The sequence below is a fragment of the Xyrauchen texanus genome, chromosome 15 (assembly GCF_025860055.1).
Source record: "Xyrauchen texanus isolate HMW12.3.18 chromosome 15, RBS_HiC_50CHRs, whole genome shotgun sequence".
Classification (NCBI taxonomy): domain Eukaryota; kingdom Metazoa; phylum Chordata; class Actinopteri; order Cypriniformes; family Catostomidae; genus Xyrauchen; species Xyrauchen texanus.
Window position 1 is genome coordinate 20,846,693 of NC_068290.1, and position 16,033 is coordinate 20,862,725.

Sequence of the window (16,033 nt, forward strand, 5' to 3'; positions counted from 1 at the left end):
GCTAACGTAGATATCAAGATTTTTTGTGAATAACCTAAATTTGGCCTGTTCCTCACACTAAGCATGTGGATTCAGAAGACTTGGAATATGACATGAGTTGTATGAACCACTTCTACTTCTGGGAATTCACAGCCCCTATCCTTCTTCACTTTCATTATATTTGCATGAGTGACCAGGAAACTCTTCAAAAATCCACCTTTTGTGTTCCACGGAAGAAAGCAATACAGGTTTGGAAGTATGGGTGTGAGCAAATAACGAAAGAATTGTCATTTTTGGGTAAACTTTTCCTTTAACTCACCCTTCACTTAGATCCCTGTAAATGCCGCTCAAGTGATTTTGTCGAGACTTACTAGGTTTAGCTGTTGTGAGGCACAGGGCTTCCTGTTTTTTGTACCCATGGTGATGGTAGCAGCTATGGATATTTCCAAAAGGAGGAGCTTCATTCTCTTCCACACTAAACCTCTGAGTGTCTGCACTGCTCAAAGGAAAACTACAAAACGGCACAAAAATTAGACCAACAACAATGGTAGGCTACATATGACCACTCCACATTTGTGTTGTATTAGAGGTTGCCAAACTCAAAGAAAAATAGGTGAAAAAACATGCAAGCCCGAGCATCATACGGCATGTTATGAATAACCATGTCAAAACAACATGCTAAAACATACATCCACAGGATTCTAATAGGATAAAAATGGCTGCTTATGAATGAACTTTAATGGATGGACCAACAACAAATATTTACACAAATTATGTTATTATACAGAAATGGAAAACCTTTTCTGAGCGCAAATGTTAATACAAAAAAGAGAAACAAATGTCAAGTGTTAATGTAATCAACAAAAAAGGGAGTCGATTAGTGTAAACAACACATTTATTAAGGCAGGTCTCATTGCAGCAGTCTGGGATCATTAAAAGCCCACCTCCCTTGATATGACTGAATGGATTTTGATGACCAAACACAAGGCACTGCTAAAGAGTCTGACTTAAAGGGATAGTTCACCTAAAAATGTTAATTCTGTCATCATTTACTCACTTATGTTACTCCTAACCTCGTTGACCGACTTTCTTGAATGGAACATGTTAGGTATAATACTGTATTAGGGATAGACAGCCTCAGTCACCCTTCACTTTCATTGTATAGGGAAAAAAGTTGCAATGAAAGTGAATGGTGACTGAGGCTATCATTTTCTCTAATATTATCCTATTGTGTTTCATGGATAAAAGAAACTCATGGGTTTAGAACAATATAAAGGTGAGAATTTTCATTTTTGGGTGAACTATTCCTTTGACAATTTGAAAAGTTCTTTCAAATGTTTCAAGGAGAATTAAGCATTTATTTAGAGGCATTAGTATGCTTGAATTAACTGTTTGTAAACAGTGAGGTAATTGGCATGATATCATATAACTGATTCGCACTTAAAGTAAACTTTGATAAGCAGGCGTACCAACATGCACAGATCTACCATAAGCCAGACAATCCAATACACTAAAATGATAAAATAAGTAATATTTCAAATAAGTCTCTACAGCAATGCTGCTCAATCTTGCTTCTAGAGATTGAATCACATTTGAATGTAATTTTTAAGAACTTAATTAGCTGGGTCAGATGTGAGTAGAGATAAAGCTAAACCCCAGCAGCACAACAGAACAACCCTGCTCTAGAATACAGCAGCAGTTACATATCCTGACATCATGATAATTATCATAGATAATTTGTTTGTTCTAGATTTCATCGTAAGGCAAACATCTTAATCATTGAATGACGACAGAGCACTAAAAGCTATAAACAAACACAGGTCCATATATACAAAATGTGCTTTTTAGACATCTCAGGGTACATTTGTAAAATGATGGATGATCACAAACAATTTGAATGTATGAGAGTCCTGCAGTTGAGATGGGTTGGGTTTGTGATGTAGCAGGATGACAAACTGACTGTGATTGGATGAGGGTGCCATGGAATGTTCAGTGGTCTCTTTTAGTGAGGTGAGCAGCTCTCACACGCTCAAAGTGCAGTCATAACTTTGTCTCTGTGCACCACAGACACACTCCTGCCACTGAGCTCTATCACATTTCTCTCAAACCCACCACTGCTCGCAGGAGATCGGTCCACATTGGAGGGTCTAAATCAGACAAACGTTCACATGCAAGTGAAACAGATAAGAACATGCATGCACACTGGCATCAGCCTACATTTTCTAATTTTAACAGGAACTGAAATACTGGCACAGGTTTTTAATCTTAGACCCAATTTAAACCTGGGATAAAAGGAATAGTTCAATCTTGAATTAAAATGAATGTTGTTCTAAACAGATATTACTTTCTTTCTTCAGTGAAACACAAAGGAGAATTAAAGCCTCAGCCACCATTCACTTCCATAAAATAAAAGTGAATGGTGACTGAGGCAAAAATTCTGCATAACATCTTTTGTGTTCCACAGAGAGAAAAATGTCATGAAGATTTTGAACAACATGACAAAATATACATTTTTGTGTGAACGGTTCCTTTAAGATCAGTCTTGTGTGATCCAATCACAAGTGGACAATGCTAAATACAGTTGCAAACTGGGTTAAAAACGTTTGTGACAGATAACAATAAACCTAACCGACAACGTTTTAAAAGCAAATTCGACACGAAAAGCACATTTAATTAAACAGCCACATCATTTAATTTCGCTACTATGGCACTTTCGCTTCACTTTCACACCGAGCGTCCTTGGCTGGGCTCCAGGCTCGGTCTCAGAGTCCAAAGTCCAACACTCTACCAGGTGAGCTAGAAAGCAAGCTAATCATGCTGGAATATGTGTGTAAATGTAGGTAGGTCTGTAATACAAGCATTAAAATGTTAAATTGTTTTAAATGATGCGTTAGAGCATTTATAAAGTCATAAACAGCCATAGTACCCATGATTTTTGTGAAAGTGAATAAAACAGTTTTTGTAGTGCCTCTAGTGTAAATTTCACCAGGAAACTGGAGCAAAATGTAGAAACCGGCACGTAAAACTAAAATAACTGGGAATTCTACTAAAAACATCACGTTTGTGCTTAAATTAAAATTCTAGTATATTTTTTTCCATTTTTTTGTGGTCGCAAGAGATGCATGTCAGATGCTACTACTAGGTGTGAACAGCAATGTGAATAAAACTCACAAGACAGTCAGCGGCTGACAATGTGCAATTTCGGTCTGTAGTTCTGTAACCCACACACTTTGGGTTGCTTGACCCTTCAAAACCAAAACCTCCATGCATCCACATTTACATTTAAGAATGCTTTATATCCATTTGGAGGCATTTTACACTGGATAGTTATTTTTAATAAAAAAACAAAAAAAAAAACAACATCAAATCACCTTTCACAACATTGGGGGGATGTGTGTCCCCTTCTCCCTCAATTTTAAAATTGATATACATCAATTTTACGCAAGTGCGGCTTACCACTTGCGATCGGATAACCCCAGACAGATCCTAATAACAGGAGTAAACTGGGCCTCTGCAAATTCAATGCATACCTGTGTGGTGGTGGAGCATGTCCCAATTCCATTGGCTGTACGTACAAGGGAGGGGTCAAACTAGATGTTTGTGATCTTTGCCAGGGTTCCTGTGAAATTGGAATGTTGCGCTTATACTATAGGGAAACAGAAAAACTCTTTCATTCATACTGGTGAAATCTCCATTTACTCATTACTTGGGCATTAAGAACTCAGTGTGCCAAATATCAGTGTATTTAAAAAGCTTATCATGGTGGCTTATCTCCGCCAAACAAACTTTTTTTCTGCATGTCATTTTAGATTGTGCTTGAAGTGGAAATGGCCCACACATGGCTAATAAACCCTCACATCTATTTCTTTATAAATATAATCATATGGAAGGTATGAGGATATATATATAAAAAGTACCGGTTGTAAGCTTGGGTCAGGGCTGGTTTGAGCACTACAGGAGCAGAGAGAGAATAAGCTCTCATTACACAAGCAAGAAACTATTAAAGTAGCAACACAAAGTATTACTGTATAGATGTGTGCAGCTTTACCTTAGATGTGGATGTTTTGCCGGAGTGATGGCTGTGGAAGGCAAAGGCAGTCATATAAATAACATATTCTATATATGATGTGGTATTTGCACTGAACATGCATTTAAAAGCTGTAGGGTCTGATGAAGTGTTGAGATGGAGATTTTGCACAAGTGGTACCGGGCGGATTTTTGATAGGAAAAATAGCATATGGCACACAGACCTACCCTTGCCCATTGAATGGGCTCGTGATGGGTATCTTTTACTTGGTCTTCTCTCAAAAGTGCTCGCCCTCCTGACTTTACCACTATGTGTGGCCTGATATTCAGTCCTTCCACTATAAACAGAATAAACACTTTTTTAAATTGTAATCACTGTAAATACTTTACCAGAATAATTGTACATGTGTGTGATAGAGATTTGCAAAACTACATATTTTCAAAATTGACTCGTCGACTAATTGATCTTAAAGGGATAGTTCACACAAAAATGAAAAATTCTCTCATCATTTCCTCACCATCATGCCATCCCAGATGTAGAATATCTCAGCTCTATAGGTCTACACAATGCAAGTGAATGGTGATCAGACCTTTTAAGCTCCAAAAATCACGTAAATGCAGCTAAAAGTAATCCATATGACTCCAGTGGTTTAATCAATATCTTTAAAAGCGACATAATAGGTGGGGGTGAGAAACAGATACATATTTAAGTACTTTTATGCTGCCTTTGTGATTTTTTTGGTTTGAAAGGTCTGGTCACCATTCACTTGCATTGTATAGACCTATAGGGCTTCATCTTCTAAAAATATTTGTATATGCTCAGCAGTAGAAAGAAAGTCACACACATCTAGGATGGCATGTAAGTAAATGATAAGAGAATTTAAATTTTTGGGTGAACTATCCATTTAAACGAACAGTTCACCCAAAATGCTCTCATTATTTACTTACCCTGATGCCATCCCAGATGTATGTCTTTCTTTAGCAGAACACAAATGAAGATTTTTAGAAGAAGATAGAGCTCTGTCAGGTCCTTATAACTTAAGAACATGGGTGCCAGAAATTTGACGGTCCAAGTCGATCAATGAATGTCTTCTGAAGCAAATCGATATGTTTGTGTAAAAAAATAAATTGAAAATAAAAACGTTATTAACTTTTAAAAAGGGCTTCCTGCCAGGAGCTGACTCATCCTGTAGCTGTTGTGAGACACAAGCGAGTTGGCGAGTTCACACGAGAATTCAGAAACTCTTTCACACCTCAGAACTTATTCACATCAGAAGAACAAACGTCAAGTTCGGCCATTTCAAACAGCATCAAAGCCCTGGATGGAAGTGCTGATTTAAAGTTTAAAACATTTTAATTATAGACTTGTTTCTTACATAAACCTATCAATTCTCTTCAGAAGACATACACTGATCAACTGGAGTCACATGGATTACTTTTATGCTGCCTAAATGTGACTTTTGGACCATCAAATTGCTGGCACCTGTGTACTTCTATTATAAGGAACAGACAGAGCTCTACCTTCTTCTAAAAAGAATTTGTGTTCTGCTGAAGAAAGACAGTTATACACATCTGGGATGGCATTCGGGCAAGTGTAATGAGAACATTTTCCTTTTTGAGTGAACAATTCCTTTAAGGAAGCACTGTATAATTAGGGTGGTTTTGATCTGACGTGTCTCTTAGAGGGTACACATAAGCCTCGTTCTTGCATTCAGAAACAGATACATGGAATAGTTTACTTTTGGAATGCTTTTTTTTTTTTAATCCTCTTTTCTCCCCAATTTTGGAATGCCCAATTCCCACTACTTACTAGGTCCTCATGGAAGTGCGGTCACTCACCTCAATCCGGGTTGCGGAGGACGTCTCAGTTGCCTCCACTTCTGAGACCGTCAATCCGCGCATCTTATCACGTGGCTCCCTGTGCATAACACCACAGAGACTCACAGCATGTGGAGGCTCATGCTACTCTCCGCGGTCCACGCACAACTTACCACGCGCCCCATTCAGAGCGAGAACCACTTAAATCGCGACCTTGAGGAGGTTACCCCATGTGACTCCACCCTCCCTAGCAACTGGGTAAATTTGGTTGCTTGGGAGACCTGGCTGGAGTCAATCAGCACACCCTGGATTTGAACTCGCAAATCCAGGGGTGGTAGTCAGCGTCAATACTCGCTGAGCTACCAAGGCCCCTTGAAGCACGTTTTTTTAAAAGTTTATCTAAAACATTGCAACATGCAATGACCAAAGTTGTCGATCTGAATGTGTATGTCTGTAGTATTCTTGCTTTAACAGAGATATAATAGTGAATCTAACCTTGGGCGATGTGTGTTTTGTCTTCGCTATACACACACAAAATTTTAATTCATATAAACAAACCGATCTCAGTTCAAAAGACTCTGTGCTGTCAGTAAAGGGTTAAACTTTCAAAGCAAGTCATGTGACAAAACAACATGGTGCTAACCACAGCAGAGTTTGTCTTTGGGTGAAAAGGCAATAAAACAATATCTGCCAAGAACTCCAATTAAGTTTTTACATTGTAACCTATTCAAAAGTCTCTAGATGGCCAATTTTAAAATTTAAGCAATTTATCACAAAACGCCATGCTGTTAAACACAAAAGTACAATAATGTGTACTTCAGAACATTTATTAAGTAGAAATCCTAGATATATTGTGTATTATCACATTGAGAATAAAAGGGTTCATCCAAAATCTGACATTTTTTGATTTTTAGAGGCTTATTATTGAGTTGGGATGAAATTAAGGTGCATTTCGAACTGTTCTGAGAACAGTGCAGATAGGCCAGGCACAGTGGAGGTTAAGTCATTCACTAAATAGGGAGCAAGAGAGCAACCTATAGCTCTCTATGCAGCCAAGTACATGAAAAAAACATGAATAACCAACACTACTGGAAACAAACAAATTGATAAAAATTCAGAGTTTCTATAGATTGGAATTATAAAAAATGTCACAACTTAGTCCCGCTGTCCACATTTGTTGCCATACATTTTTAGGAAAACTATTTGCTCTAGAATTCTTTTCTTTTTTTGCATGTTTATTAGGGACTAATTGTTACATATCAAAAAGGGAAATGCGAAATGCACACAGTAGTCACGATCGGGTCTCAGGAATTTAAAGATGCAGCTTTTAATATGCAAACTTTCTGTGTAAAGAGATAAACCACAAGATGCTACCAGGACGCTAATTAAAGCACTGCCATTTTCTAAATCTAGATAAACTTATCAACCTCAATAATTGACTAGTTAGTTGCTGAAAGCTTAGTAGGCCATCATGACCCACTTTTAGCGTGCATTTACCTGAATCTAAAGCGTGATCCGAGGCGTGTGAAATCACTGCGGTTGCTCTTATTTTGGGCTGGCTGTCTGAGCCGGAAGAAGGCGTGGCTCTCGACTGCACACTTCCATAAGTGCTTACACTCCCGAGAACTCGACAGCTGAAACACAAATGTATGCTCCTGCTCTCGGCCCTGTGGACACAAATATATATATATATATGTGCACATACAGACAAAGAGATTATTATGCATGCAAGTTTTCAGGAACCTCCTATTAATTGGGAGACTACATGGAATATATATACTTTTAAAAGTTACTTTGCCACACCACAGAACCATTTAAAATTAATGATAACATTTTTAATCAAGTTTAGTAAAGGAAAGAAAATTAAAAAATTAAACAAGCAGTTACATGATCCAAGATGTACACTTTCCCTCATGCATTTTAACCTAAACTCTTGTGTTGATTAAAAAAAATGGACATGTTTTGCATCAACTACCCATATAATAATTTGGGAAACATGCAGCGTGAGCACAGTCAGAAGAACAAGTAAAAGTTTGTGCATGTAAAACTCACCTTTTCGTCATCCTCCACCACTACTAAAGTCAGTGTGTTCTTCTTGAAGTCAAGACGTGTTATTTTAGGCCTGATTAAACACATTTACACACAGCATGAGGAGAAGGAATAACAGAAAACACAAGAGAAGAGTTATGACCCAGCCACTGGTGGTAACAACAACAGGGTGAGACTGTGAATCTTACCAAAAGAAGAGACCAATTTTGCTGGATCCCTCAAACACAAGGATTCCAGTTGGTGTGAGCCCCAGGGCATATTCTCCTCCATCCCGTCCCTGCACAGAAACAGTATACAGCACTGCTAGAAAGACATCACCCCATGGGTACAATATAAATACCTCATCTCACAGATATTCAAGAAGTTGCCACTGTTGAAGAGTACTTATATAAATATATCTTGTATTACATATAATCAATATTGATTAATTAAGAAAACAATGACAAATGTCATAAAGCAGTTTTAACAAATACAATAATAAATGGATGGATGGTTGAATGGATGGATGAGCTGCTAGTATAGCGTTATATTACTGCTATTTTGCAGGTATAATGCAGATTTTATGTAGGTTTACTGCTAATATGGTGAGAAGCAATTGAGTTAATATGGTGATATATCTTTGTAAAGATATAATAGAGCTACTATTATTGGAGATATGAATCTGCTAGTATGAAAGTATAACAAAGTATGACAATGTGCATACACTCTTAGCACACTGGAATCATTGAAATCAAAAAGCATTTAGAAATTAACAACTAAGTACACTGGAGTCAAGAAGGGAGTTCTCACCTTCACAAAGTGCATGTCCACTCCATACATCTCCAGCCACTTACACTTATTCAGAAAATTTATCTCAGCTTGAGATGGACTAATTTCCCTGTAGAGAGATGTATTTGTGAACATTATAACTCATGATCTCATGAAGCAAAACAAACAACAAAATTAATTAAGACCCTTTCTAATTCTCTACTCTATTCAAATCTTTGTCCAGTCTCCAGTCATTTCATGGCTATACTACAGAAACTCCTCATTGCCAGACTGTCAGAATCTGCCATATGTCCACAAAGTATCCAAAATGCTGCTGCTCGACTTGTTTTTAACCTCCGGAAATCCTCACATTTTACCTCTGCTAGGTTCTCAAATCTCAACACTGGCATTGATTCTATATTTAACCACAAAGAATCATTGTCACACAAGTCCAGAAATGTAGCTGTTAGTTTAACTCTAGTCTTCAGCTGTAGTGTGATAGTAATCCGCTCCGATTGTGGAGTGAAGTTGCAGTACGATTATTTCACTCATGTTCAATTTTTATAGTCGGCAAGAAAAGGAAGCCAGTTTCATTCTTGTATATTTCTTGGGGAACTCCTATTTTGGCACTGACACAAAAATCTAATGGTCTTGTAGTCCGAGCTACTGTATAAGCACTCTTGGAATGCCTATCCTCCAATCAGATTTGAGGACAGGAACTAACTTTTGTATAATTGGTAGTAATTAATTGATGACGTATTCCATTTTAAGATAATGCGGTTGCAGTTACTTCTATACTGTTGTTGCTTCTAAGTCTCATGTCCAGATTCTGTGTAGGGTGTTTTGACTATTGCTTGTGATCCTTGACTAAAACTTTTGATAGACCCCTATTTGGAAAGGTTTGATTTATGTACATTTCAATTGATAAGTTCAATACACAGTACAGATCTGGTAATTTGTGAGTCACGCAACATTTGTTTCTTTTATTTTGGCAATTTTCTCTTGTTTTTTTATTAGGCAGGGAGTGAGGGAAGTGCATTTTATTTACCATTTGTTTACAGATCATTTGGTTGATTGGCTTTTCCTAGGGTAATTTGTGTCTATTAATCTTCAAACCATTCTAAGGACTTAATTCAAAACCCAAACACACTACTACACTATGCTCTAACCAGGCCTGTGACAAAGCGTTACACCTCTTTCATGTTGACAGTTTCTGTCTCAACCAGCCGCAACTGGGAAGTTACTTTTTTTCCCAGTAACTTAGTTTCTATTTTATCACATATAGCCCTGCCCACAGTGAATGTCATTGGTTCAATATCCTGCTCCACTTAGCTGTATATTATACATTAAGATTGGCTGTATTTTTGTCACACTGCATTGCATTTTTGCTTTCGGTGTTTCAACTTGCCATTGTGTTAGCTACCAAGCAGTACGTAAAGTTGGATGGTGCTTACCGGCACTGAGCCCATTTGTGGTAGATATCTGCCTCCATTATCTCTGTCTGTTTGGGTGAAAAACGAAACTCTGATACCAACACAACAGAGTGTTCTAAAGGGTCACAATCCCCAAGTTCACCTATTAACACACAAAAATAAAAAAAATTTACATTAGTAAATGAAAGAGCTCTGCTGCAAATATGCAAACACATAGTCAAAATTATTATTTTTTTCATAGTCAAATACACAGAACTCACTCTGCAGGCAATAAGCGCCGAGCTCCACAGCCACATCATACGGACATTTTAACCTGGTCGGGGAAAAAAAACAGCTTGTAAATGTGTTTACGGCATATAAAAGCGACTTTTTAACCACATGTTCAAACAAGAGTTTTTAAAATAATGGTCAAAATCCACTTTCTTGAAACGTGAAATAATGAGACCCAGTGTTTGCATAAGAGCGTGTGTGCCCCCTGTATGGGGAAAGTGTGTCGGAGCATATCTTTGCTCTTAAATTAGAAGCTGTGTGTTGGTTCTCATCAGAGTTTCTTTTATTAAAAAAAGGAACAGAGCAGCACCCAGGAGACCAAACCCAGATTATATGCTCTGAAACAGAGCTTTTATCGGACCCCAGTAGAAAATTCTGCTTTACTGTGTTCTTTACACAGAGGGACTGTCAGAGGTGTGACAGGAAAAGGCCCTCTCTTTTTTACACAGCGAGTGTGTGTGCGTGCATATTTGTGTGTATTTAATTGTGGGCTAAGTGTAATTTCTTACTTGCCAGACAGTATGTCTTGTCTAAGCTGCAATACAAAGAGATACCTGCAAAAAGCATTTATAAATCACAAATGAGTCATATATTATAGTTTAAACAAAGGATTAGTTCACCCAGAAATTTAAATTCGGTCATTATTTAGTCATCCAACCTGTATGACTTTCTTCCGGTTTAAACAAAATAGGACATTTTGAAGAATATACTGTTTGATTTTTTTCCCCCATGCAATAACAAAGAATGGGGGCTTAAGCTTTTTAAGCTTTAAAAATTAAATAAAAGTATCATAAAAGTAGTCCTGCATTATTTTACCTTCTGAGGTCATATGATTGCTTTGTGTGAGGATCAGACTGAAATATAAGTCCAATATTTATGAATGAATCTTTCTTTTCAGTTGGATTTTCAATGAATTGATGGAGTATGTAAAAGATTTCTTCACGGATCGGATTGATCTGTTTTTTTAATTGACAATGTTGCAGTGGTTAAAAGCATTGTGGAAGGGAAGATTATCATGGACTAATGACATACAGTGTCAAGAAAAAGCATGTGAACCCTTTGGAATTAGCTGGTTTTTTGCATTAATCGGTCAATAAATGTTATTTCATCCTTATCAAAGTCACAAATATAGAAAAACACAATGTGCTTAATCACACAAACAATTATAAACTTTCATGTCATTATTGAACACATCCCATACAATTTTTACAGTGCTGTGGAAAAAGTAAGTAAACCCTTGGATTTAATAACTGTTCGTGGACAGATGAATATCGAAGCTCTTCGACTTAACTTTACAACCCTTTCCAGCTTAATGCAAAGCAACAACGCTTGATCAAAGGTCTTCTGAGATCTCTTTTTTGCGAGGCATGGTCCACGTCAGCATATGCTTCTTATGAATAGTAAACTCAAAATGTTTAAGTGCTCTAACCCACACCTCCACTCTCGTTTCATTAATTGGATGACAAATTTGCCAACTCCTGTCTTGAATTAGCGTATGTAGATGTCATTAGTCAAGGGTTCACATACTTTTTCCAAACTACACTGAATTTTGAGTGATGTATTCAATATATAACAGACAATACAATAATTTGTTTGTTATTAGTTAAAGCAAATTGTGTTTGTTCATTATTGTAACTTAGATGATGATCAAACCTGATTTAAAGACAGTTTCTCCTCAATGGAACATAGAAAGTCATACAGATTTAGAACAATATGAGGGTGAGTAAATTGACAGAATTTTCATTTTTGGGTGAATTATCCCTCTAAACATACATTAAAAAATCTTAGTTGAATGAATTATAATGCTTTACAAGATCTGAGAACATTAACTATGGCAAAGCATAACATGATTTAAAAAGCTTCACGTCAATCATGATGTTTGTAATGATTGTTGGTTAGTCAAAGTAAAAAGCATATATATGACTGCTATCCTCCTTTACCTGGTGAATTCCTCATGAAGGTTATTGGGCTCTGATGAATAGAACTTAACCCTGAAAAACAATCTGTATGGAGGTCCATCTAGGACAGAGAGAAAGACACCCAATGACTGTCAATGAATTAACAGTAAAATTTGTACATAAACTTAAAAGGAAAAAGATAAGAATCATCCATGATAGCTATAGAAGACGGTTGTCATAGAGACAGGCATAAGTCAGCTAAAGATGATTCAAAGTGACTCAACAGCTTTTTAAAGTGTTGTAAAGCATATACCGTTCTGAAGGGCACTACAGTAATTACACTAGAACACAGGAAAGAAAATCAGAAATGTTGCATCACTAGCATCTATATTAACAACATCAACTAATTTTAAATAACCCACTAGTTGCTTAGAACAGATGGCCAGAAATGATTTAAATTAGAGCTAAAATCATATTATATTTACACTTAAAACTACACTGAAATTAAGTGCTTTGTCACTGCAGTTAATTTTAGCTATATCTCCCACTTTCTCCTTGCAACAATTTTCTCTCTGATAAGCTGCTTGGGGTGTGTCTTTTACAACATACACCAGGATTGGCTTTAGTCACACCCATAGAGTATACAGTCATATAAAATCATTGCAACAGAAGATTATGAGACCAAGGTCATCAGCTATCTGTATCCAGCAAACTAAACAACTCCACAATACCTAACTGTATGTGTGCATGTACGTAACTTAGCTTGTCCCCAAAAGTGAGCTAAATCTGACAAAACCTCCTTTTGGAAACTTGATTCACTAATAATAATGTAAATACTTTCTGCATTTTTTTCTGCATTTCTAAAAATGCTAAAAGTTTTCTTTTAGAGATACAGTAGAGTTAGTCTATGTTCTTTATAATTAGCTTTATATAAAAACAACAGAAGTCTTTGGTGTCCCCCTATTTAGATGGTTAAGATCCTGTTTACATGTGGTACTCAAATACATTTTGGACGATCCGATCACAAATGGACAGTTGAGACACATCACCGTTTAACCTGATCATAATATGCTTCTCTACTGGCCACTTGTGTTTGGATTTCAAAGGGAGGGTCTCTGATTTAATTACAACATACTCTACATCATAATAAAGCGCAAAAAGTCAAAAGGTGCTACAAATTGCGTGCTCTTTTAGTCCTATTTTATTAGCATACGTGTACTGACTTAACCATCCACTGTGAGAACTTTGGAGGGCTAAAAGGTTTGGGGCTCAAAAATAATGGTTATTCGGAACTCACAATTCAATTTTATTGGAAATTCTGTTTGACGCAATCTTCAAAGTGCCCTTTGGAATGCGATTTATCCAGTTTAGACTGTAGATCATGTATTCGCTCTTTAAAATGTTTTAATTGGACAGTTTTTTTCCTTTTAAAGCTGCACATTACTGACAAAATGTAAACTTGTTTAATCACATCAATTAATCACACTTTGACAAGTGAGCAGGCAGTACTTTGCTGCATTTCGAACATATTTAAATGGAAGAGCGTTTACACTTAGAGCCCAATCAAACAAATCGCCCAAAATGCATCTTAATAAAAAATATAAACTGGGTCTACCGTAAGCAAAGTGTGTAAGAGAGTACTGCATGTCTCATTACTACTCACGTCTAATCTGCTTCTTTATGGGCTTGGCTGCATCCAACCAGTGCTGAAATCATAAGGAAATATGAAATACAAAAGAGCAGAACACAGCAAGGAAGGAGTGTGGGAGAAAGTGGGAGGAAAATAAAGAGGGTGAGAGAGTCAAAGAACAAGAAAGCAGGGAGAGAGAGATTCTTTTTAGTCTGAGTGCTTAGGAAATTAAAATCCTGTTGTTCTGATTGATGTCAAGTGGTTGTTTCACAGTGACAGACTCCATTTCTCATTTTTGCTCTAAGAGCAGCAGCTTATAGAAAAACAGTTCACCATCGTGCACACACGAAACACACTCATTAAGTGCCACTCACCGCAACCTGCTCTGGGTCCATGAACTGCAGGCCAAAGTAATCAGCCTCCACCAGATCCAAATGATACATAATCTGATCAAACAGATCCTGTCCTTTAGAGTGTTTCTGAAACGCACACATTTAGATCACAGATTAATCACTAAGTGCAGAAAGCTTGAGGCTTCACACTGATCTTGTGACAGTTTAAGAGGACACCTGTGGAGCATGTCATCAGCAGGAAGCAGCTCCAGAACGCCTGCAGGGCTCAATGGCCCTCATTAGAAACAGCGCCATGCATGCTACATTTATTTCCATATGCACTCACCCTATTCTTGCCTTGCAAAAATTAGGTAGTCTCATTACAAGACATTTGATGGCATGTACCAAGCCCAGAGCTCTTTGAAAAGCCAAAGAGAGACCGAAAACTTGTTTCTATTTTGAGTTATCACGTCTATATGAGAGGGACCTCCCAAACTCATACAAAGGGAAAAAAGTACATCAACTATTCTAGAGATAATCTCTTATTTGGTTTGGTCCATTTGCTTTCAAGGCCAGCATCCACTCAGATCAAAAACTCTTGAATGAATGCAGAGAATTTTTTATTTAGTATTGATTTGTTCCATTTCACGGCACCTGATTGATTTCTACTGTTGGTTTGAGGATATTGTTTGGAAAAGGAGGGAGCACATGATCTGAATGGGTCATGACAGTGGCAGCAGCACCTTGTTATGATGATTATGAGTATTCCCTAAGTGGTATTCAGCCAGTCAGAGTGTTGGAATTCCTGAATAAGCATCTCTGCAGGATAATAAATATTTGTAAACTATGACATCCTTGAAGATACCAGACAAATCGCTAATATAATGAGTCACTAAATACAGACCCTATTGGATATAGACACTTATTCCACACATGGATAAATATATTTACTTTGCATCACATAACAAAATAACACAACTAACTGGAGTGGTGATGGTGTAGTGGTCTAAAGCACATTACTGGTAATCAGAAAGTCGCTGATTCGATCCCCACAGCCAATACCATTGTGTCCTTGAGCAAGGCACTTAACTCGAAGTTGCTCCGGGGGGGATTGTCCCTGTAATAAGTGCTCTGTAAGTCGCTTTGGATAAAAGCGTCTGCCAAATGCATAAATGTAACTTCATTTGTCTTAATCATTTTTGCAATAACTTTTAACCAACTGTGCCCAAGGTCATTTTATTGGATGTATGAAGTCCACACCTGTGTCCTACAGTTTAAGTCAGAAGTTTACATACACTTAGGTTGAAGTCATTAAAAACAAAATGTAACCACTCCATAGATTTAATATTAGCAAACTATAATTTTGGCAAGATATTTATGACATCTACTTTGTGCATGACACAAGTAATTTTTCCAACAATTGTTTACAAACAGATTGTTTCACTTTTAATTGACTATTTTACAATTCCAGTGGGTCAGAAGTTTACATACACCAAGTTAACTGAGACTTTAAGCAGCTTTGAAAATTCCAGAGAATGATGTCAAGCCTTTAGACAATTAGCTTCTGATAGGAGGTGAACAGCTGAATGTATTTTAAAGCCTACTTTCAAACTCAGTGACTCTTGGCTTGACATCATGGGAAAATCAAAAGAAATCTGCAAAGACCTCAGAAAAAAAATTGTGGATCTCCACGTCTGGTTCATACTTGGGAGCAATTTCCAAATGCCTGAAGGTACCACGTTCATCTGTACAAACAATAGTATGCAGGCATAAATACCATGGTACCACGCAGCCATCATACCACAAGGAGACTCATTCTGTCTCCTAAAGTGGAATGTAGTTTGGTGCAAA

At 37.2% G+C, this 16,033-nt stretch overlaps 1 protein-coding gene across 1 annotated transcript in view; it reads right to left on the reverse strand.

The window, feature by feature from the left end:
* Window positions 1-16,033, reverse strand: part of LOC127655996 (band 4.1-like protein 4B) — a 35,961-nt gene that overhangs the window by 14,108 nt on the left and 5,820 nt on the right. The window contains exons 2-16 of the mRNA XM_052144107.1: window positions 14,225-14,329; window positions 13,884-13,926; window positions 12,263-12,341; window positions 10,832-10,876; window positions 10,313-10,365; window positions 10,074-10,194; window positions 8,662-8,749; window positions 8,061-8,149; window positions 7,876-7,945; window positions 7,321-7,490; window positions 4,234-4,343; window positions 4,028-4,058; window positions 3,897-3,930; window positions 3,510-3,625; window positions 351-490 (exon numbers count right to left, since the gene is read on the reverse strand). Coding sequence (XP_052000067.1) covers window positions 351-490; window positions 3,510-3,625; window positions 3,897-3,930; window positions 4,028-4,058; window positions 4,234-4,343; window positions 7,321-7,490; window positions 7,876-7,945; window positions 8,061-8,149; window positions 8,662-8,749; window positions 10,074-10,194; window positions 10,313-10,365; window positions 10,832-10,876; window positions 12,263-12,341; window positions 13,884-13,926; window positions 14,225-14,329 — 1,294 coding nt within the window. The remainder of the gene's footprint in view (window positions 1-350; window positions 491-3,509; window positions 3,626-3,896; window positions 3,931-4,027; window positions 4,059-4,233; window positions 4,344-7,320; window positions 7,491-7,875; window positions 7,946-8,060; window positions 8,150-8,661; window positions 8,750-10,073; window positions 10,195-10,312; window positions 10,366-10,831; window positions 10,877-12,262; window positions 12,342-13,883; window positions 13,927-14,224; window positions 14,330-16,033) is intronic.